The following is a 24,953-nucleotide window of genomic DNA, read 5'->3' on the forward strand; positions in this document are numbered from 1 at the left end:
ACATACCTATTTATTTATATTTATTTATTTATATATTATAAACGGAGACACATAATAAATACATATTTAATAATAAATATTTATTTATTTTGTTATATATAGATGTTTATTTATTTATTTATTATATACGGAGACCACCAGACCTTGAAGCAAAGAAAATGGTCTATTAAATTCAAGATGGGTGCATTGGCGAGAACAGGGATATAGTGCCATACCGTCAACATGAATTTCATTCATATATATATATAGGCTATGGTCATTTCACGGAGCTGTGAGACCAGGTTGACTCGGTCGTTGAGACGGGGATCTGTGTGTGTGTGCCACGGAATATGAGTGTCATTCACTTGCATAGGAGCAAATTCAGTTGGCATATCACAGACAGTTTAAGTGATTCCGTGAGACAGGGAAATTAAAGTCATATCCAGTCTGAACTCTTTTAAAAGTAGAATCAAGGCCTGGTTACTAGAGAGGGTAGCTGAATAGAGCAGGGGGCCAGCTCCTGTCTTTTATTTTTATTTTAAAAAATGTGATTGTCATACACTCTGTGAGTGTCTTGTGACTTTTCTTGTGTTGTCCTGATGTTTTTTGTGAGGACCACAATGGAAATAAGTCCTGTTTTTAATGTCTTTTAATGTGTGTTAGACATTTTCTGATACAATTAAATAAATCAAATCAAATCAAAGAAGCTTGTATGACAACTGGACCAGTGGACCAGCTTGTATGACCACTGGACCAGTGGACCTGCTTGTATGACCACTGGACCAAGTACTTGTATGCTGATGTACAACATAACGTAACACACCAGGCTGATGTACAACATAAAGTAACCCACCAGGCTGATTTACACAATAAAGTAACACACCTGACACAACAGACCTGGTTTACTTTCTGCGTGCGGATTGCGTTCTCACTGCAGGTGAGACAATCGCTTGCACCAGCGTCCAATGGAGCTTTTCCCCAAACCACATTGTAATAGAAATTCACCACATTGTGTGCTAGTGAAATCACCTCTAGGTTAGGTTAGTCCAGCTGATCTGCTTAGAGTTAGTCTAGATACGCCTCTTCGATTCATTCTATGTTAAGCTAGGTAAAGTCCAGATAAGTCTAGTTTAGCTTGCCCAAGTCGAAGTTAGTCTTGTTTAGCTGTGTTGAGTCTAGGCTATTCTAAGTTTGTCAGGTAGAGTAAACTCCTGGTTAGTATAGTTTAGAGTCATGGTTGGTAAAGTTGACACTAGGTTAAGATAGGTAGACGCCAGTTTTGTAAGGTTTAGCTTGGTAGACTCATGGTTAGTATAGTTTGGCTGGGTTGAGTCTAGGCTAGTATTGGTTAGTCAGGTAGAGTCAAGGGGGGTCTAGTTTACTCTAGTTAAGCTTGATAGAGTCTAGGTTAGTCTTGTTTATTTAAGCAGGAATTATGTTAGACTAGTTAAGTTAGTCCTGTTATAAGTCTAGGTTAGCTGGTATATTTAGTCTAGGTTAATATAATTTTTAATTTTTAAAGGTTAATATTATAGTCTAATTTGGCCTGGGTTAAGATTGTAGTGTTTGTCTAGGTTGAACTGGTTTAGTTAGTCTAGGTTATTCTTAGTCTAGTTTAGTCTAAATAAGTCTAATTCAGCCTAGGTTGGGCATGTATAGTTAGTCTAGGTTAGGCTGGTATAGTTAGTCCTGGTTAATCTAGTTGACTCTAGGTTAGGGTGGTCTAGTTAGTCCTGGTTAATCTAGTTGACTCTAGGTTAGAAAGGTTAGCTGGTTAGTCCTGGTTTGTCTAGTTGACTCTAGGTTAGACTCTAGGTAAGCTGGTTAGTCCTGGTTCATCTAGTTGACTCTTGTAAAGCAGCTCTCACCGTCATCTGCGACCAGGCCCACGGTGACGGGGATGGACTCCACGCTGGGTTCTCCAACTCCATAGATGTTGACTGCACGCACACGGAACTTATACTGACGCTCTGGAAGGAGGTTCTACAGACAAACACAAGATTAACCCATCAGTAGTCTGGTTCCAGACAACACACGATTCTCCATAGGACAGGCTCCCAGAGTTTATCTGAGAATATTTGGTTCTCCGTAGCAGAAGGTTCTCCATAAGACATGGTTCTTCAATAACACAAGGTTCTTCTCCGTCAGCACAAGGTTCTCCATAACATAAGGTTTTCCAATAATGAGCTGGTTCGCCCAAACGCAAGGTTCTCCGTAACACATGGTTCTCAATCAACACAAAGTTCTTCATAACACAAGGTGCTCCGTAACACATGATTCTCCATAACACAAGGTGCTCCGTAACACATGATTCTCCATAACACAAGGTTCTCTGTAACAAATGGTTCTCAATCAAAACAAAATTCTTCATAACACAAGGTTCTCCATAACACAAGGTTCTCTGTAACACAAGGTTCTCCAGTAACACAAGGTTCTCATATATCTGAGAGCTATCATCACACTCAGATGTCCTTTACTCTTTTGTAGAGCTAGGAGGTGCTGTCGTAAATTCTTTGCATTAGCCACTAAGTAATGAATAATTGGCTGATTGCTGAATGAATGAATAAATCCTACAAATCATGAATGACTGCTATATCTAGTGTCAGGATGTTGCAGGAGGAGTGTGAGGCTGTGATGGCCTACCTGGACGTTGTAGGAGGTGCTGTTGCAGGAGCCCAGGGCCCTCCACTGGGACCCCAGGCTATCCCACACCTCCAGGTTGTAGCTCTGGACTGCGCTGCCTCCGTCGTAGGTGGGGCCGTACCACGACAGGGTCAGGGTGGAGCGCCGCACGTCTGAGACCGCTGGCACCTTGGCAGGGGGGTCCGGTTTATCTGGGAGGACACGTCAGTTCACAGGCAGAGTAAGAGCAACTCAAGTAAAGATACATTTGAACTCACTGTATCGGTGTGTTTGTCCCCATAAAGAAATATGATGCTACTCTTATTTGTGTCGTGCTACAAAAATAAAATAGAATTTGTGTGATTTATTTTAATTGGAAGAGGAGCAAGACCGTTAAATGGTAAATCTTACCCACTATGGTGAGGTCGGGGTTAGTAAGGTTAAAGGATTTGGCCAGTTTGCTAAGACCCCAGGTTAAAGGTTCAGTTTGTAGAACTGAGTTTCACCTAGCTGTGAGGTGGCAGATTACCACCAACTGAATATCTTACCCCTCCCTTTCCAATGGCTTCTCTGGCCTGTGCTTTCCTGTATTGTTTCAGGTGTCCTGTACTGGCTTGGTTTGTGTAATTTGGTCTGTACTACACAACAATGGTACTAAAAAGAATCACAAATTGGTCGCAGCCATGGGGATAACACGCCCCCCTCCTTCCTACAACTCTTAGCTCAAAATGCTTTTTTAAAACATTCTCTCTAGAGGTTATGAAAAAGGGCTAATTTAAAAGAACAAAAACACATACTCATTCAAATATACTCGTATTAATTATATTCTCAATTGATGACATATCCGTTCTGCTAGATGCCCCTAAACTATTAATTTAGGGGCAATGTCAACAATTTAATTGTTGACATTGACTATGAGGAAATGTAAATGAGCCATGATTTCTGTCTCTCAGCCGATTATGCAGTGTAAATGTGTTCTGTAATTGGGCTTCTGGTTTTTATGTCCAACGCAAGGATGCACATACAGATGGCCCTGTTTGTTTTCCCCAGTAGTGCCCACAAAATAAGTGTTTCCAAGCCACCTCACACGCTAAGGACTTCCAGACAGAGGCACAGTGAGAGTTCAAGTAAACACAAAATACAAGCTTGTGGATTTGTTTGTTTGGGGGTTGATGAAAATCAACTGAGATTGAAGAAATCTATCAGCCGGGCAGTTCATATGCATTCAGTGTGTTGGCCAAAACAAAGAGACATCTATGGGAGCTGCCGAACACTCCTTTAGAATACTCCTACCTACTGCCTAATCGGTGACCACTGTGAGTTAAGGTTAATCTAAGGGTCATGTGTCCCCCCCTATGGTGAGCTAAACATGGCTGCCCAAACACAGCTGTGTGCTAGGAACCGGACAACATCCATCAACACCACCCAGTGCTCCAGTGCCTTAAGCTGATCCTCTTAAAACATGGACACAATGGAGGACAGGGTTAATGGTGAAGGTCAGGGTTAGATTAAGGCAGGGGTCGGCAACTGGCGGCCCGCAGGCCATGACTGGCCTGCCAGACATAATATCTGGCCGGCCAGATTATTCAGAAGTTACAGTAATGATTTTTTAAAATTTTAATTTTTTTTAAATTTTGAATATCGAATATTGATATCTGTTAGCTTAAATGTAAAGGGCCGGGTACAATCAACTTTATTTTTTTATTTTATTTAAATGCATCAAATCCTACTACTTCCACGAGGTTAGAGACATATTCGTCATGATCACACGTAAGCTGCGAGGGGCTGAGCGATGAGTTATTGGAAACTATGCAATATTAAATGAAACGGAACCCCCCTCTATGCAAGCCCCCAGGAATAGTGCATACTTCCGCAATCCACCAGTGCTCAGCGGCTAAGCCTGGTTTTGCAGCTGTTTAAGCGGGCTGTGGACGGGTCCCTCGATTCAAGGGGCCCAGAAGTAGATTTCTCCGTTCACTCCAATACAAGTGGGGAACAGGAATGTGTCTCCGCAAAAAAAGTCTGGATATCAATCAAAGGCTCATAATTATCTTTATGCCATGTACTAAAAAAATGTAAGTTTTCTCTTTTCAAAACGCCACCTCAAGCGTTTTATTAGCTGTTTTATGTTATTGTTTTTTGCTGGAAAAGGAGGGGTGGGCAGCTGAAAGGAGTCGTAGTGAAACAAATATTGTTTTGGCCTGGTGTGAGTATCGGATTGACTCGGCTGCCAGATCGACTCGGGGTCCTAGATGAGCAATAAGGACGCACTTCCTGTAAACGCTGTCTTTTAAATGCGCATGCGCGTTTCATTCATTCCCATGTTATTCCCAAGTATTAATGATCTCCTTTTGTTTTCTAATCTATGAATAATAATCTAATGTACAAATTATTGTTGCCTATATTTGGGTAATATAGAAAAGAAGAATCGGTTAACTCCATTCACTGAACGGGGCGATCCACTTTATTTCCAGCGCTCCCAACACAGAGTCAAAACAGCGACCCACACGCAGACACTTCCGTTCTCCTCCTTCAGAATAAGAGTCCCTAACAGGAACTGGGTTACATATGCATTCATCAGTGCTTTAAGACGTGTTTCCAATGGCTTTGTTTGTGCGAAAGAACGGGCTGCGTTCAATGAAATCAAAACCAAAACGGATTGAGCCTTCTTTTTATGTCCATGATTGAGCCCCGTTTATAAACAACCCTTCCGGGTTTTGTCCGTTGGCTTGTGTCGATACGTCAAGTGTCGATACGTCATCTGTAAGCGCAGGACCCCGAGTCGATCTGGCAGCCGAGTCAATCTGGTACCCACACCGACATTCGAGAGGGCCTAGTGCACCGCTCCGTTAACTTTGAGGTTTTTCCTTTTAGTTAACATGAATGACGTTGATGGTTTTTCACTGTGGTGAGTTTTTATCACTAAAAGTGTTTTAGTGATAAAGGGATTTTTTAGACTGGTTCAGCTTAATGACTCTCACTTTCCTCTGCTTGCGATCATTGCTATTCACCATGTATTGATCCATTTATTCAAGAGATCCAAAGACAAAAAACGGGTGCATTACGGTATCATTTCCATAATATTGTTAATAGCCTAATAATCATTTCAGTTGCGTCAGTATTTAATTTTTCATTTGCTTGTTTAGCTGTGTGACAGTTAACAATGTTGGTGTATTATAATTATTTATGTGGGTAGGCTACTCCAACCTCGTTGCTGATCGATATGTAACCATTTATTTGTATATAAATTATTGATTGCATTTTTTATAAATAGTTGGAAGGAATCTGTTTCTTAAACATAACATTGAACTGTATTTTTTTTTAGGCCTACATACATTTACTAAGTTTTTGGTGTTATATGGAGCAATCTTTCATATTTATGAAGTCTTATACTTCCATGGTCGGTAAACAATGCAACTGCGACCGCTCTCGCTTATGATGCTACAATGCTAACAATGCTAGAAAACGATGAATATTTCTGCATCCGGTACGTCATAAACTAGGGCGTGGCTAGGCTCCCATGATGCGGAAGCATCTCCTTGATGTTGCCCTGCGACATTGAGCAGTTTTCATAGGAATGAATGGGCGCCATTTTGGAATCCGCTGTCCATTCTATAATATGTCCATGCCTCTATGGCCTATACCAGGGGTTTTCAAAGTATGAGAGAGTGAGCCCCCCCTCAGAGAACAAATTTCAGCTGAGCCCCCCCCCCCCCCCCAAAAAAAAGTTCTAAATCCTTGTGTTTTGAAAGATCTTTTAATTATTTTACACATTTTAAACATCTCTGATCATATCTTAAACATCTCTGATCATATTTTACACATTCTAAATATCTCTGATCATATTTTTGAAACATTTTAAACATATTTTTGAAACATTTTAATCATATTTTTGAATCGTTCTAATCATCTTTGTGCGTTTTTAAACACATTTCTTAACACATTTTAACATCTTTATCTAAGCATGTTTTTGCTTAACTTTTTTTAAATACATTTGAACAGCTTAATCTGTAAACTGCCAGTTTAGCATCCTTTTTTGCTCACCTGTACTTTAGTGGGAGCAATGAGTTTGCATCTTTATCTGTGTTCGAAATCGTTCCCTATCACGGATATAGTGCACTATATAGGGTGCTCGCCATTTTGTAGTGGTGTTCGAATTCTCAGTGGTAAATTTCATTCACTATATAGTGGACTTAAAATACCCAAAATTTGAGTGAACATACGATGTTCCCTACATGTTACTCCCGTATACCACAATGCAATGCGGTCGTGTATTTCCGGAGGAGAAGAAGAAGCTGAATAACCGCGAAAAAGAAAGCCGGAGACTCGAGAAAATTTTACATTCAAAATTAATTTAAAAAAAAACTTGATCAAAGAAATGTAACACTCAACATCAATTCAACCTCCAGCTTACCTCGTGGGTGCCCGGTTTGTTTACATGATGTGGGTGCATCTGTCTGCGTCACACAAATATCTGGCGCATTTACTGACGCAAATGACGTTTGGAAATGTTCAGCGTAGTGTCTGAATTGTCGTTTGTTCGCTCCCTATATAGTGCACTATATCATAAACACTATATAGGGAATAGTGAGTGAGTGAATAGGGAACGATTTCGAACACAGCTTTTAACTTTGCGTCTTTGCGTTTTTTTCTGTCACTTTTTCTGGTTTATTTTTTCTCACGTCGCGCCCCCCCTGAGGAACTCTGGTGCCCCCCAGGGGAGGCGCGCCTCACAGTTTTAAAACCACTGGCCTATACAACAACCATGGCGACCCGACATGACGTACTGACGCCAAGCTCTGAGACTTTGCCTTTTAACGAAAGCAGAGTCTCTGATGAGGCTACTTCGCCTACAGCTCTTCTAACGGTGAGTAGTCTAGGAACGGAGGTTTGTGTGAGTCAGTCAGCACCCGCCATGGTGCGTGTATATGTGCGTGTGTGTGTGTGCGCACAGTCAATCAGCACCCGCCGTGGTGTGTGTCTGTGTGCGGTCAGTCAGCACCCGCCGTGGTGTGTGTGTGGTTGTGTGTTGTGTTTTAAGAGTGGTTGGCTGCTTTTTTAGGTGCACACTACTGCCCTCTCTCTATGGAGCCAGTGTCCTGCCATAATTCAAACCTGAAAAAAAAGGTTTCAAAGGCTTGTAAGTCTGGGTTTGAAAACTCAACACCTTGTAAAAAAGGTTTTGCAACACTGAAAAAAGAGCTTATAGCCTGAAAAAAAAATTAAAACGTCTGCAAACATGATTTTGTGTTCTATTTTATCTTCATAATTTTCATCAACACATTTTCAAAGTTTCAAAAATGTCACCAGCGCATTTGCAGAGTTTCAAATCTGGCACTGTTCTAACAGTGTATTTCATTGTTTCCCGGTTTTGAAACCTTGTAAATGGGATTCTGCAAACAGGTGTTCATACATTGAGAAATAAGTTTTGAAAGGTTGAATATTTATTTTTAAAAACTTGTAACGGTGTAAATTTACACCATTGCAATGTATTTTTTCATAACTGACTTTTCAGCACTGACTTTTCAGAGATTTGACCACACAGGCGCAAGCTTTGAGTCACGTGATTATTGGCAGTGTTCTGTCGCGCATTCGTTTTGAAACTCCCTGACAGTCAAAGGTCTGAAATCGTTGATCTGCAAAAAGGAAAAAAAAAAACGTTCCTGGGGGCGGGACCATTTGGCTCTAAACCTATTGGTTGCTCTCTGCTGACGTACATTCCAATCACGTGTGCCGTTGACCGGGCTGTGCGTGATTGACAGTGCTCTGCCGATGACAAGAATAACAAGCGACCTGCGCGGTTGATTTTGTTTTCCATTTTCTGGAACCATGGCTGGTTACGGAAACCGTAAAGGGACACCGGGTAAAATAAATAAAAAATTAACGTTTCTCGTGAGCACGAGAAAGTAACTGGTGAGCACAAGAAAGTATCTCATGAGCACGGGGAACTATCGTGCGCATATCACTGGCAGTGTGTGTGTGCGTATGTGTATGTGGGGTGGACGAGCGAGCGATAGCGTGCGTGTCAGTTTAGTGAAGTAATGAACGATTCCGGTTGTTTGTAACAATCAAGTACCCAGCCTGTCGAGAATCGGTGGCCACTTCATTCCAACCATATTCCGACCTATAAGCAGACCCACTTTCTCGTGCTCACCAGTTACTTTCTCGTGCTCACGAGAAACGGTAATTTTTTATTTATTTTCCCTGGTGTCCCTTTCCGTACCCAGCCATGGTTCCAGAAAATGGAAAACAAAATCAACCGCGCAGGTCGCTTGTTATTCTTGTCATCGGCAGAGCACTGTCAATCACGCACAGCCCGGTCAACGGCACACCTGATTGGAATGTACGTCAGCAGAGAGCAACCAATAGGTTTAGAGCCAAATTGTCCCGCCCCCAGGAACGTTTTTTTTTTCCTTTTTGCAGATCAACGATTTCAGACCTTTGACTGTCAGGGAGTTTCAAAACGAATGCGCGACAGAACACTGCCAATAATCACGTGACTCAAAGCTTGCGCCTGTGTGGTCAAATCTCTGAAAAGTCAGTGCTGAAAACTCAGTTCTGAAAAAATACATTGCAATGGTGTAAATTTACACCTTTACAAGTTTTTAAAAATAAATATTCAACCTTTCAAAACTTATTTCTCAATGTATGAACACCTCAACACCTTTTTTACAAGGTGTTGAGTTTTCAAACCCAGACTTACAAGCCTTTGAAACTTTTTTTTTCAGGTTTGAATTATGGCAGGATACAGGCTCCATATCTCTCCAGCATAGACAGGAAAGGGGGAGCGGCTTTACGCGTGGCCTTTGCATACAATGAGACCCTTTCTACGGACACTTTTACCTGGCAGAACCAGGCTGACAACTGCACAACTTTTCACTTTATCTTCAAATTTAGGGTTAGGACTAAGTTACTGGGGGACGAGATGAGCAAATAAAGTCATTAAAATACCAACGGGATGTCCCCCGCTCGGCTACATTATGAATGAACTTATTTTGTCTTTTCATTTTTAATTCAATTATCACATTGGCGTTTGCAGTTTATAACGTGATCAGGCACGTGATTAGGGCATACACTTGTTTATATGTAGGCCTACATCTTTCTAGAGTAATCTAGTGTGTGGTAGGCATATGACTAAGCCAGCTGACGGGCCTGTGTCGCAGTTCCAGATGCATTTTCATTAATCAATTCCTTGAACTAACCTTTGATTATGTTCTGGCCCGCCACCTACTGGCTGGAAAAACATTTTCCCGAGGCCAAACTTACTTGCCGACCCCTGGATTAAGGTAAAGGTCTTACACACTATGGTTAAGTGGAGACCAGGGTTAATGGTGAAGGTCAGGGTTAGATTGAGGTAAAGGTCTTACACACTATGGTTGAGTGGAGGGCTGGGTTAATGGTTAATGTGAGGGATATATTAAGGTAATGGATTTACCCACTATGGTAAGGTTGAGGGAGGGGTTAATAGTTACTGTGAGGGTTAGATAAGGTAAGGGTCAGGTCTTACCCACAATGTCGAGGTTAAGGTGAGGGTTAATGGTTAAGCTAAGGGTCAGGCCTTACCTTTGATTGGGAGGTTTAGGGCAGGGTTAATGGTTAAGGTGAGAGTTAATGGTTAAGGGTCAGATCTTACCCACGATGGTGAGGTTAAGGTGAGGGTTAATGGTTAAGGGTCAGGTCTTACTCACGATGGGGAGGTTAAGGTGAGGGTTAGTTAAGGTAAGGGTCCGGTCTTACCGACGATGGTGAGGTTGAGGGCAGCCTGGCGCAGGCCGTAGCTGTTCTTCAGCTCGATGGTGTAGCAGCCGCAGTGCTCCTGCTGGCCCGAGGCGATGATCAGCTGACTGCTGCTGTCACTGCTCTCTATGCTCACCCCCCCGGCGCCCTGCTGGATCTGAGGAACAGGATCAATCAATAGTTGGAGATGATTTATGGATCCATGTTATTTATAGATTCATATTAGTTATTGATTCATATTAGATATTGATGAATCATTACTTTGTTTAAGTGTTATTGATAATTTGATTATTGATTAGTTATTGATCATTTGGTTATTGATGAGAATAGATAATTTGGTTATTGATGAGTATTGAGCATTAGGTTATTGATAAGTTATTGGTCATTTGGTTGTTGATGAGTATTGATCATTTGGTTATTGATGAGTATAGATCGTTTGGTTATTGATAAGTTATTGATCATTTGTTTATTGATGAGTATTCATCAGTGTCCTACCGGCTTCCTGAACTTGAGCCAGGTGCAGCTGAAGGGCGGAGCTCCGGAGAACCGGCAGCTGATCTCCACCTTCTCCCCGGCTAGGATCTTCATGTCCTCTGGGAACTGGAGGATCTGAGGAGGAAGGGCTGAACACACACACACACACACACACACACACACAAGCGCGCGAGCACAAACACACACACAAACACACACACACACACACACACACACACATACAGAGAAACAAAACAGAAACACACAAACACACACACACACACACACACACACACACATTAACAACATACACACACATTAACAACATACACAGAAACAACCGATAAACACACACACACACAAATATGCATACACTCAAACACACAAACTCATATACACACACACACACACACACAGAAAAACAAACACACACAGTAAAAACACACACACACACACACACACACACATACATAAATCCGGCATGCACAAGTTTGCATTTTGCATTGAGGGCATTTAGCAGACCCTCAAAAGCAACTTACTTACTTACCATTCACACACAGGCTCACACTCAGACGGCGGAGTCAACCATGAAGGCGACAGTCAGCTTGTTGGTGGTAGTTAGGGTGAGGTGTCTTCCTCAGACACTCTTGCTCAGACACTCTTACCACACTAGGGTTGGTGAGGATGTAAGTATTATTATCTGTGTGTCTGTGTGCCTCTCCCTGACACCTACATGTTGTAGCAATGCAGTTTGGTAACGCAGTACCAAAGCTCCTATATCTGGAGTCCCCAGCCCTGACCAGGTCACCGTGCTGCTGAGTACAGTCGCTCCAGACCCTTGACCCCAACACCCATTTCCTCATCACGGCGGTACGGACACACAGACCGTACCCTGTTTAGGAGGGGTCTTCGTTGTCGGTTTCTTAATCCGGGCTTCACCTGCAGAGAGATACAACAGTCTGATTAAACCTGCTGGACTGGTCATCTGACATGAATCATGTGTCTTATCCCAATAGTGGCAGTAGCAGTGGTAGTAGTAGTGGTCGTAGTAGTGGTCGTAATAGTGGTGGTAGTAGTAGTGGAAGTTGTAGTGGTAGTATTAGCAGTAGTACTATTATTGGTAGAAGTAGTGGTAGTGGTCGTAGTAGCGGTAGTAGCAGCAGTAGTAGTAATAGTGGTGGAAGTAGTGTTAGTAGTAGCTGTAGTAGTTGTGGTAGTAGTAGTAGTGGTAGTAGTAGTAGTGGTTGTAGTAGTGGTAGTGGTAGTAGTAGTGATAGTAGTAGTGGTAGTAATGATCTCTGTATTCGGTGTCTTTAAGAGCGGTGACAATTCTGGAGCCATATACTGAAGTATAGCAACCAAGGAGGAGGAGAGGGAGAGGAGAGGATGGGGGAGGAAGAGGAGGAAAGGAGGCGGCGATGGGGGAGGAAGAGGAGAAGACGAGGAGGGCATGGGGGAGGAAGAGGAGGAGGGGGAGTGGAGGGAGGGGGTGATTAGGAGGAGGTGATGGGGGAGGAAGAGGAGGAGGGGATTGGGGAGGGAAAGGAGGAGGAGTGGAGGGAGGAGAAGGGAGCAGGGAGAGAGGGACGTAGGAGCAGGGAGAGAGGGACATAGGAGTACATACTATTTGGTTGAGTGTCTGTGGTTCTCATGTCCTTATATGGACATTCTAAAAATACTCCCTGAAGGAATCCAGGATATAACTCCTCCAGTATTTATTTTCCATCTCAGAGCCATGCGACCCTGCCGGCTGAAACAGTAACCCTCACTCTACTCTAACCCACAACTCAACTCTAACTCTACTCTCTAGCACTTTCCAGAACTCTCTATCACCATATCTATTACTCTCTATCACTCTCTGTAACCCTCCATCACTCTCTATCGCCATCCATTACTCTCTATCTCTCTTAACCAATCAGCTCCCTCACTCTCTCCAGGGGCCACCTGAGTCTTTAGTCCTTAAGTCATGGGGCAGTTATCAACAATGAACAATTTTAGCTCACTAGGCTAGATGTAGGCAACATGAAGCATGCTAGGCTACATGTAGCATGCTATGCTAACTGTACTATGCTAGGCCTGTGGCCCTAGCCTGTTGAAGATAGAGAGAGTGAGAGTGTTTTGACAACAAATCACCACAACATCAAAACACAATAACACAATAACAACACAACGATAAGTAGCAATGTAGCTCACTAGGCGATGTAGAATGCTAGGATAAATGCTAAATGCTTGGCTCAATGTAGCAAGCTAGGCTAGATGTAACATGCTAGGCTTAACACCAATGACATCCGGAACTTCCGACCGATATCTCTTATTTCATTCCTTTCCAAAACTGTCCTCCTATCACTGACAAAGCAATCTGCTTGACCCTTATCAGTCAGGCTTCAATACTGCACATTCCACTGAGACACACCTATCAGGTCACATGGAATGGTTCCTTCTCCAAACCCTTCACTCTTGACACTGTTGTCCCTAAAGGCTCTGTACTTGGACCCCTTCTGTTCTCCCTATATACCATATCCTTGTGCTGTCATCACATCACATGGTTTCTCCTGTCACTGCTACGCTGACGATTCCTCAGAGATACCTCTTTTCCCCCTCCTCTGACAACACCCTCATCTCAGAATGTCAGGCAGATATCAGCATTTAGATGACCCATCACCTGAAGCTTAACCTCAACAAGACTGAGCTCTTCCTTGTGCAAGGGAAAGATTGCCCTCACATAGACCTATTGCTCACTGTCGAGGACATTGTGGTATCTCAATCACAAAACGCGAGAAACCTTGGTGCAGTACTCGACATTTACTCCCACTCATCTCATACAATCATCCCGTTATTCTGCACCACGAACATTCCCGTGGTGGCCCGATCCTGCAGATTTGCTCTCTACAACATCCGCTGGTTTCCCCTCCTCACAATGGAAGCTGCCCAGCTCCTGGTCCAAACGCTCGTCGTTTCCCGCCTAAACTATGCAATTCGCTCCTGGCTGGACTCCCTGCCTCCGTGATCAAAGCATTACAGCGTATCCAGAACGCTGCAGCACACCTGGTATTCAAACCTACCTAAATTCTCACATTTGACCCCCTGGCACTTAAAAATAGCATCATGTAGCATCTTAACATAGCTATCTTTGTTGTATATGGGGAACGGGTTAGCCTAGCGATTGTTAGTGCTTGGCACTTGGTTCTATTAACATCCTTACTGTACCGACAGAGACATATTATTGTTTCTCTTTCATCTGACAAATGTACCTTTTGTTAGTCGCTTTGGATAAAAGCGTCAAAAATTCAAAATTCCCTCAATTTAAATGTAAATGTAGGCTATATGTAGCATGCTAGGCTACAAGTAGCATGCTGGGCCTATGGCACCAGTCTGGGGAAGATGTGCGAAGGAGAGAGTGCATATGAGGGAGTCCTCCACACCATGTATGGTCATGGAGCAGCGCACGCACCCTAACATTGAGAGAGAGAGAGAGAGAAAGAGAGAGAGAGAGAGAGAGAGAGAGAGAGACACACACACACATAACCACACACATACACATACATATAAACCACACAGATACAGAGAGACACAGAGACAGAGCGATAAGGATGGATAGGTAGAGAGAATAAAGAGAGAAAGATGGACAGAGAGAAAGGAGGGATGAAGAGAGAGGAGGAGGGGGAGAAGAGAAAGAAAGGAGGGCAAAGAGAAGAATACCTTTCATGGAGATGAGAGGAACAGACAAGAGGACCCAAGCAGATCAGGGTTACTTGATCGCACTAAGATCACACATCACTCACTGTCCCTGTATTGACTGTCTAACCTCTACCTGCTCCTTAATGACCTGTCCCTGTATTGACTGTCCAACCTCTACCTGCTCCTTAATGACCTGTCTCTGTACTGTCTAACCTCTACCAACTCCTTAATGACCTGTCTTTGTACTTGTCAACCCATATATGCTCCTTAATAAACGGTCTCTGTACAGTCTAACCCCTACCTTCTCCTTAATGACCTGTATCACTAATGTCTAACCCCTACCTACTCATTAATTACCTGTCTCTGTACTGTCTAACCCCTACCTGCTCTTTAATGACCTGTCTCTGTACTGTCTAACCCCTACCTCCTCCTTAATGACCTGTCTCTGTATCCACTGTCTAACCCCTACCTGCTCCTTGGTTGCACCGCAGAGCAACCATTATTTTGATTAATAGAAAACGAATATATGATAAAAATAAGTAAGTACAAATATTTGCTGTACCACTAGCAGTGCTTTTTAGTAATTTTGGTAGTATAAAAGCTAGGAATACATAATGTTGAATGAATACATAACTGTACTACGAGACTGAATTTCACATGTTATAAAAAGTAACGTTATTATACGGTGACTGCAGTCAGCAACGAAGGAACGTACCATGTCGACGACGCTATACACTATATGAAACACTAACATACACACACATACGCACACACACACACACAAACACAGAATATTTGACACAACTTGTATTAACAATATAAACAATATAATAATGACAAAGGTTATAAGATGCAAGATACGCGCTAAACTATTGGGTTGGAACCATTGCATATAATAATGTACACAGTCTTGTACCTTTGCCTCTCCTTCTGTTTTCCAAATTCCTTTTAGCCTCGAATCAAACGTTTTATGGTCACGACTACCTTGATGAACGATTGGCTTGGTTCCAGGCTTAAAACTCTTTATGTAAAGATTTTACGAAAAGTCAACAGTGAAAATGAATGAGAAATTTGCTTCTGGAACCAGAGCTGTTAAAAAAGTGTGCGGTCACTGTAACGCTCTATTGCTTTGACCACTCTAGTATCAGTGCTAGCGTTGTCAGTAGAGACCTACCTACGTCCTACTCATATTCCTACGGGAATATTAGCTTCACTATGCTAATCTTAACATCACTGTGGTAATGTTAGCATCACTGTGGCAATTTTAAAAACACCATGGTAGCATTAGCATCACTGTGGTAATGTTCAAATCACCATGGTTATGTCAGCATCACCGTGGTTATGTTAGCATCACCGTGGTAATGTTCGAATCATCATGGTTATGTTACCATCACTGTGGAAATGTTCGAATCACCATGGTTATGTCAACATCACCGTGGTTATGTTAGAATCATCGTGGTAATGTTAGAATCACTATGGTTATGTCAGCATCACCGTGGTAATGTTAGCATCATTGTGGTAGAATTAGCATCAAATTGCAAACATTAAGTGTGTGTGTGTGTGTGTGTGTGTGTGTGTGTGTGTGTGTGTGTGTGTGTGTGTGTGTGGTAGCGCAGCAGTGGGAAGCGGCTCCAAGCTGCAACTCCTTATTGGGACAAAAGGAGAGTGAGGCTGCATAGTTTGGAAACTCACTCTCAGACGCTGGGCCTGAGTTCTTCTTCCTGTCAGCTCGAGCACTGTCCTCTGGGTCTGAAGAAGAGGACAGAGGAGGAGAGAGGAGGAGGAGAGGAGATAGGAGAGGACAGGTGAGGAGAGGGGAGGAGAGGAGAGGAGGGGGAGGAGGTGAGGGGAGGAGAAGAGGAGGGAAGAGGAGAGGGGAGAAGAGAGGATAAAAAAGAGGAGGAGAGGAGAGAGGCGGGGAGGGGATGAGAGAGGGGAAAGGAGAAGAGAGGGGAGAGGAGGAGAGGATTGGTGGGAGAGGAGGAGAGAGGAAATGAGAGGAGAGAGGACAGGGGAGAGGAGAGTAGGAGAGGAGAGGTGATGGGAGGCAAGAACAGGAGAGAGGAGGATAGAGGAGAGGAGGGGTGGGGAAGAGGAGTGAGGCGAAAAGAGGAGGAGAGGAAAAGAGGAGAGGTCAGGGGAAAGGAGGAGAGATAAGAGGAGAGGAGGAGGAGAGAGGAGGAGAGGGGAGTAAAGGAGAGGAGGAGAGGAGTGAGAAGAGGAGAGGAGGAGAGAAGAGAGGAGGAGAGGAGTAAAGGAGAAAATATTATTTTCTGATATTTGTAACCCTCCTATCTTCTTAGGTGGTATGAAGGAGGGGTGTTCTTTACCAGATACATAATGTAGTACAAAATGAGAACATTTCTTTTTGAGATTGAGTCCGGTCTTGAGCAAATTGATAAAGTTACTAGCCAGAAACGTTTGCCACCAAACATATATTCCTATACTGGGGGCCCCAGGTCGGTGGTATGGTGTGTCAGGCTCAGGTGGTACTCACCATCCACTAGGACCATGCAGGAGGTCTCGGTCTTCCCTGAGCTGGTCTCCACGCGGCATTTATACTGTCCCTCATCCTCCGGGAGGGCCTTTTCTATGGTCAGGGAGCACAGCCCTCCTGCAACACAGTACATGTCATACATCTCAATACCTCCTATCAGTGTGAAACACCCTGTTATAGAAGGTATTAAAGAAGGTATATTCTACATATAAACCACCTGCTACATGTCATATACTTTATTATTTAAGGTCTTCAACAAGGTATATTATATGTAGCAGGTGGTATAAACACATATATATATATATATATTCTGATTCTGATATCCCTTGCAGCAAATAGTAGTCATCAATATATTTTCTATACCATCTCATACCATCACAATATGTACACCAGCAACAAGCCAAGGCAACAAGCCAACACCATGACCAGGTGTAATAGACTCGTAGTTGCTAAGCCCCCACATTAGCAGCTGTCATGTCTGACCATGACTCAGATGGTAATGAAGAGTAGATTGATCTGTCTGTCCTCAACAAAAAGACTAGTATCTAGAATGCTAGCATTAGCATCTACAATCTACTGGACTTCAAATTAGCTATCCGTGCGTTTGTGTGTGTGGTGTGTGTATGTGTTTGTGTGTGTGTGTACGCACATCTACACAAAAACACACACCTAGACAAATACACACAAAACACATATCCTTGTATATAGCTGTCTTTGTATTTAGGTAGGCACATATGTATGTTTATATGACTGTGTGTGTGTGTGTGTGTGTGTGTGTGTTTGTGTGTCACCTTCGCTAGCCAGGACGATGAACTTGGATGGTTTGATGACCTTCCCGTCCAGTGTCCAGGTGACCTTGACATCACGGAGGTCAGAGGTCAGCAGGCAACACTGCAGCCTGAGCTTCTGACCGTCCAACACGTTGATATCACTCAGCTTCTGTTTGAAGTCAGGCGCTCGTCCTCCTCCTCCTCCTCCTCCTCCTCTTCCTGCGTCCACACAGTTCTTGGCCTCCTTCTCTCCGTTCTTAGGGGTTTTCTCCACCTCCTTCTTGGGGGTGTTCTCCACCTCCTTCTTGGGGGTGTTCTCCACCTCCTTCTTGGGGGTGGTCTTCTTACCCAGGATGGACCTGAAGTCCACCTGCTGGGGGCCTTTCTTCTCCTCCTCTGGCCGGGGCTTGACCCCTGACCCCTTCAGGTTGGCTCTGAAGGCCATGGGTGGTGGTGGGGGGTGGGGGTGGGGGTGGGGGGGGGGGGTGGGGGGGTGGGGGGGGTTGGTGGGGGGGGGGAGGGGGGGAGGGGGGGGGGCGGGGGTCTTTTGTCCGGGGGGCCCGTGGGGGGCGAGGAGCTTGCGGAAGTCCACCTGCCGCGCCTCGACTAGACGCTGCTGCTCCTCGACGTGCTCCTAAGGCTCAGTGCTTCGCCTGAGGAGGCCTCTTCGATCTGCTGCTACTGGACCTGCTCCTCCTGCTCCTGCTGCTCCTGGACCTGCTCCTGAAATTGCTCCTGGACCTGCTCTTCTCTGCCCCAGAGAGACCTGCTCCTGGCCTGGTGTCTCCTGGTCCAGGCTCTTCCGTTCCAGCTGTAGAGGAGTGTTGCTGCTGTGGTCGCTGCCTCTCTCCCCTGTTCCTCTCTCTCTTCTGGCTCCGCCCCCCCCCCCCCCCCCCCGGGCCCGCAGGACCAGGCCTGGACCAATCACAACCCAGGGAGATGGGAAAGTAAAAAGGACAGGCTGCATGGATGCGTTACATCACAGATGACTCTAATGCCCCAATATGGGCATGGACCCAGAACAGCCTGGAACGCAGTCAAACTCCCTCTCTCTCACACACCCAAACACCCACCCACCCACACACACACACACACACACACACACACACAGACCCTTATATGCACACAAACATGTGCATTAGAAAAAGAAACTGACGCATGAGAGAGATGGGGATGGCCCTGTTATCTCTGAACTTCTGAAAGTTTATTTTTAACTTTTAGATGAAGAATGATTTTTACACACACACACACACAGTATATATGTGACATGGAGGGGGATCTGTGGGGATAATAGATATAGAGGGGAGGGATGGAAAGAGAGGCAGAGAGAACGTAGTACTAGAGCACCAGCGGTTGAACGATATAAGACAGTAGGAAGAAGAGAGAAGGCTGCTCTCACCTGCCCTCCTCCTCCTTCTCCTCCTCTCCTGGTCTGTCCATCACAGAGTCTGGTCAAACAGCTGCACTCTCCTACCTTGTTACTACACACACACAAATAGATGTTTGTGTGTGTGTGTGTGTGTGTGTGTGTCTGGGTGTGTGTGTGTGGTTGTCAATGTGTGTTTACCTCAGAGTATTAACATAGTCTCCAGCGTGGTGCTTTTTGACTCAACTGAGGAAGGAACAACATGTTAGCATGTTAGCCTGTCTAGCGTGTTAGCATGTGTTAGCAACTTAGCCTGTATTAGCGTGTTAGCATGTTTTAGCATGTTAGCGTGTCTTTTTGTGTTAGCATGTGTTAATATGTTATCCTGTCTGAGCATGTTAGCCAGTATTAGCATGTTAGCATGTCTTAGCATGTTAGCCTATCTGAGCATGTTCTTGTCCTGGTATGTGCTTACCTGATGAGCAGGGAAATCAGGCCCTCCTTGTGCAGCAGCGTGTACTCAGGCCCCGCCTCCAGGGGCCCGGCGTGTCCTGGCCCCGACCAGCGGGGGAGGGGGGGCGGCTCCCCAGCAACCGCACAGGTCAGCTGCGCCTGCTGCCCCAGGACGCCACACACCGTCCTGGGCCTGTAGGGCCTGGTCAGAACAAATATAAAATTGATAAAAAAACAAAAAGACAGACAGAAGAACGTACCCCAATTGATTTGGCAAAACCTTTTATTTTAAGTAAATCTGGATTTGATATATATTTATAATGTTTTGTTAACTTTTCTACCTTTCTTTACTATATTCGGAACTCAACCTCCTAACTTAAGGACATTGGACCTTAAGGTAATTTAGGAATGGGACCTGAGGAGATATGTAACACTGTCCACTATAAATCCAACTGTTCATTTAGCCTGTTTACTGAACAGTTGGCTGAGGTTCAGCCCAGCCGTCCTCTTTTTGAAACAGCTTTAGGCAACGCAATGTGACTGAAGGATCTGGCCGTCGAGCAGCCTCATAGACAACCGCTCTGAACACAGGGAGAGAGGCCTTCACCTCAACTGCTCTCACCGCAGAGAGAAATCTCCAACTCAGCCTCAACCGCTCTGACAGCGGGGAGAAAGGCCTTCACCTCCAGCCTCGACCGCCCTCTGACAGCAGGGAGATAGGCCTTCACCTCAGCCTCGACTGCCCCTGACCGCAGGTAGAGAGGCCTTCACCTGCAGCCTTGACCGCCCTGTGACAGCAGGGAGAGGCCTTCACCTGCAGCCTCAACCACTCTCTGACAGCAGGGAGAGAGGCCTTCACCTCAGCCTCGACCGCCCTCTGACCGTAGGGACCCTTCCCTGCAACTGCAGCAGAGCTCCCTACAGTAGGACACCCTCCAGCCTCCTGTGATATCTAACCAGCCCCGCCCGCTGAGGGCTCCAGGTGTGTTTGGTGACTAAAGAAGAGAGGGTAACATTCATTGTAGGTATCTACATAAGAGTGAGATGTCACTGTCATAACTATGACATGACGGTGTCATGAACTTATTAATACTCATAACATAAGGCAAGGCAAGGCAACTCTATTTATATAGCACATTTCATACACAAGGCAGACCCAAAGTGCTTTACATATAAACATTGTCATACAATAAAATAAAGTAATAGATAAGTAAAAGAAAACATATGCAAAGAAATTAGTAAAATAGATCAGCATTTTAGAAAGTGCAATCAGATCAACAGTCTCTCTAGTACCCACGTTGGGTCTCCAACCCGACCTAAAGGTGTTAAGGGGACAGGACGAGGGGACCCAAACGCTTGACACAGGGAGGCAGAGACTTTGAAAGGAAGTGGGATTTATTGGGACAAGGGGTAAACGACAAGCCGGGGCTAGGCAAGCGGTAGTCAGGCAGGCGAGGGTTCGGTAACGGGCAGGCAGTCAGGCACGCAAGGACTCGACTAGGGTTGGATATCGTTTGGGTTTTATTCGATACCGGTGCCTACTCTGTACTTTTTAAATGGTTTCGGTGCTAAAACGGTTCTCAAACCGGTACTTAAAAAAAGGAAACCACACACACTTGCATACATGCACGACTTGACTTGAGTTTCACATTAAGCAGAAAGTCAGCGGACACTGAGTTGAATGGCAATGGTGTTTGCTAGCCTACTTGATATGCAATATTTACGGTTGGCATTAAATTACTCGACTTACCAAGAGGAAAGGCTGCTGTGAGTGCTGCTACTGATAAATATATTTTTAAAAAATAAAAATAATTACAAATAATATTAATTACACGCTGAAATCAGGCAGGCACGCAGCTATGCTGCTCGCGTTTACACTTGCGTGCATGGTGCAACATTACTGCCAAAGTCATATTAAGTAATATAACGCAGGTGCGCAAGGCAGCCACAGGAGACGCCAATATTGTTTTCAACCGCTCGGTACTGCGCCTTATTAATTCCCAAGTTTTGAAAGAAAATAAAGTACTTGAAGTGAATAAGCGACTCTGTTTTTGATTTGTTTATTTGGTTTTGAACAGATAGTTTTGGATGCATGCATCCAAAACTGCATGCAAAAATCCAAAGCATCGGCTTTGTAGTGAAAAAATACAAAGCCGATGCATGCAGTGGGTAGGGCACCCACCACAACCTGCCGATCTTCAATCAAAACAACATCAAGTAAGTGATGCCGCAGCGCGTTGACAAGTCCGTCCCGAGTCGCGAGGCGCCCATAGGGTTTATGGTTTATCTGGACAGAAAATAAGGAGTTGTAAACGACGAACTGGCGCCGGCAGGATGAAGATCCCCGGCTGAAATTGGGAGTAGAGACTGTAGATTGAAGACAGGTGTGTCGGGAGAATGAGGGCCAGTGGCGTCAAGCGACGACTAGATAGGGGTGTTGGACCGTGTCGCAGGAGGTGGCGTAACAGTACCCACCCCCTCTATGGACGCCTCTCGGCGGATGCCCAACAACGGAAGGGTGATCTCGATGGAAGTCCTGGATGAGTGAGGCATCCAGAATACGATTCCGGGGAACCCAGGAGCGCTCCTCAGGACTGTTCCCCTCCCAGTCGACGAGTTACTGGTGTCCCCGGCCGCGACACCGCACATCAAGAAGACGACGGACAGTCCACACTGGGTGGTTGTCAATGACCCTGGGAGGAGGTGGAAGCAGAGCGGGGGGAGACAACAGGCTGGTGGAGACGGGCTTGACCTGGGAGATGTGGAAGGTCGGATGCACACGGAGGGATGGGGGGAGTCTTGAGACGAACGTCACAGGGGTTAATGATAGTCTCGATCTTGAAGGGACCAATGAAACGGGGGTAGAGTTTGGGGGAAACTCCCTTCAAGGGAAGGCCTTTTGCTTGAAGCCAAACCCTTTGTCCGGTAGCGTACTAGGACAAGGGGTGAACGAAGCCGGGGCTAGGCAAGCGGTAGTCAGGTAGGCAAGGGTTTGGTAACAGGCAGGCAGGCAGTCAGGCAGGCAAGGACTCGATGACAGGCGGGAGAGTCACGCAGGCAAGGGTCCAGCAACAGGCAGGCAGTCAGGCAGGGGAGGGTTCAGTAAGGGGCAGGCAGGCAAGGACTCGGCGACAGGCGGGTAGTCAGGCAGGCAGGGGTTCGGTGACAGGTAGGCAGAGTGAAGGACAGAGAATAAGGAGTTGTAAACGACGAACTGGCGCCGGCTGGATGGAGATTCCCGGCCCAAGTAGGGAGTGGAGACTAGATTGAAGACAGGTGTGTCGGAAGAATGAGGGCCAGTGGCGTCAAGCGACCACTAGGGGTGTTGGACCGTGTCGCAGGTGGTTGCGTAACAAAAGGAATTTGGTACCCACGTCGGGACTTCAACCCGACCTAAAGGAACTTGGACCTTTCTCTGGGACTCCAACCCGGAGTCTAATCAATTTCTATTCTAGGACTCCAACCCATATTCTAGGACTCTAACCCAGACCCACGTCGGGACTCTTTTTTTTTTGTAATTGGTATTTTATTGAGTTTTTATACACCACTATTACACTGCAATCAACATTGTAGTCAACATGACAATTGACATCTTACAAATTGTTCCTTAGTGATGTTACATTTTTGAAAAAGAACATAAAGATTAAGCCAAAAAAGATAATAAAAATCGGGTAGAAATAGTTAAATGAAAAAGAAAAAGTAAAATAATAATAAAATAAAAAATAAAAAAAATTAAAGAAAATAAAAATAGAAAAACACACATGGATCAATTTTACATTTTTACAATAGGCACCACACTCTCATCTTATAGCAATATATTGCACGTACTTTCCCCATTTCGCCACATACCGTTCAGTCCTGTCATTAATGTTGAAAGAAATCTTTTCGTAGGATGCCACTTTTGCTAACTCCGTGCTCCACTCCTGGAAAGAGGGCTCACCTGGGTTCTTCCAATTTCTCATTATAATTTGTTTTCCAACCATTATACTGGTCTGGATAAAGTCTGCTGCTCCGGAATTGGATGTTATTTGTGGATCATTTAAGACATAAAGCCGCGGGCAGAACTCCAAGCTAGACCGGGTAATATTTTCAATGTGATCATGAATCTTTAGCCAGTAGTTCTGTATCATGGGACATTCCCAGAGCAGATGAAGGAGAGTCCCTTCTGAGCTGCAGCACTTCCAACAGTCTGCATTATCCCGCAGCTTCAGCCTGAACAGTCGGCTTGGAGTCCAATAAAAGCGATTAAGAATCTTAAACTGGATTAATCTAATTTTAATGTCTCTTGACACCCTCTTAATGTTTTCACAAATACGATCCCAGTCTTTATGTGTGACATCAATGTTCAAATCTGCCGACCAAGTTAACATTGATGCATAAGATATGGTAACTGTCTGTTGGAATAACATTGTATAGAATATGGAAGCCTCATGTCCCAAACCCATTATTTTCGTAGTCCGAGAGAGAAGATCCGACTGTTGAGGTTCTATTCCTCTCCCTATGACAGTAAGTAACAAGTGACGCATTTGTAAGTACTTCCAGAAATTATTTCTGGGCAGATTGTATTCACCAGTCAACATTTCAAATGACTTTATATTATCGCTCTCATATAGGTTTGCTAGTGTAATAATTCCTTTTTCCACCCAATCTTTCCATAAAAAAGAATGTTTATTAATACGTAACTTTGGGTTATTCCAAATACAAGATTCAGAATTAAGATAGACATTGATATTAAAAGCTTTAGAAAACTTCTTCCACACATTAACGAGGTTGGATATGATAGGGTGAGATTTTAATTCGGAAGGTATAGTGCTAGACAGAGCATTTATAGGGGCAAGTGGGGAAAGCAGTCTCTGTTCAATCTCAAACCAGGGAGGGGCTCTCTCAGGTGGCAGTGTCCACTGAGCTATATGTCTCAGACAGAAGGCATAATGATACAGGGCTAGCTTGGGGAGGCCCATGCCACCCTTATTGATTGGAACTTGAAGCCTTTCTAACTTTATCCTTGCACGTTTGCCATTCCATAAAAACTTTTTGCAAATTTGGTCAAACTTTTTAAAGTATTTCTGGGGTATTGCAATAGGAAGACATTGAAGCAAATAATTCAACCTTGGGATACAGTTCATCTTAAGGACGTTAACCTTCCCCCATAATGATAAGAATAGTGGTGACCATCTATCTGTATCTAATGACATTTTATTAAAAAGTGGGTCCAGATTCTTTTCGATTATTTTATCAATTTGGTGAGGGAAGAGAATGCCAAGATATTTTATGCCTTCAGTAGGCCACTGAAATAGCCCTGCCTGAAATAAAGTTTTTGGGCAGTATGAGGTCAGTGGGAGGGCCTCTGACTTAGACCAGTTGACTTTATACCCTG

General features: G+C 44.4%; 1 protein-coding gene across 1 annotated transcript in view; it reads right to left on the reverse strand.

Moving 5' to 3' along the window:
* mylkb (myosin light chain kinase b) overlaps positions 1-18,215 on the reverse strand; it is a 59,398-nt gene extending 41,183 nt beyond the window's left edge. The window contains exons 1-8 of the mRNA XM_079732769.1: positions 17,779-18,215; positions 16,988-17,104; positions 16,183-16,239; positions 11,704-11,751; positions 10,834-10,961; positions 10,339-10,495; positions 2,623-2,813; positions 1,848-1,962 (exon numbers count right to left, since the gene is read on the reverse strand). Of these exons, the coding sequence (XP_079588895.1) occupies positions 1,848-1,962; positions 2,623-2,813; positions 10,339-10,495; positions 10,834-10,961; positions 11,704-11,751; positions 16,183-16,239; positions 16,988-17,104; positions 17,779-18,202 (1,237 nt within the window). The 5' untranslated portion in view covers positions 18,203-18,215. The remainder of the gene's footprint in view (positions 1-1,847; positions 1,963-2,622; positions 2,814-10,338; positions 10,496-10,833; positions 10,962-11,703; positions 11,752-16,182; positions 16,240-16,987; positions 17,105-17,778) is intronic.
* Positions 18,216-24,953: the final 6,738 nt, after the last annotated feature.

The sequence above is a fragment of the Pollachius pollachius genome (genome assembly GCF_949987615.1).
Source record: "Pollachius pollachius genome assembly, chromosome: 3".
Taxonomy (NCBI): Eukaryota; Metazoa; Chordata; class Actinopteri; order Gadiformes; family Gadidae; genus Pollachius; species Pollachius pollachius.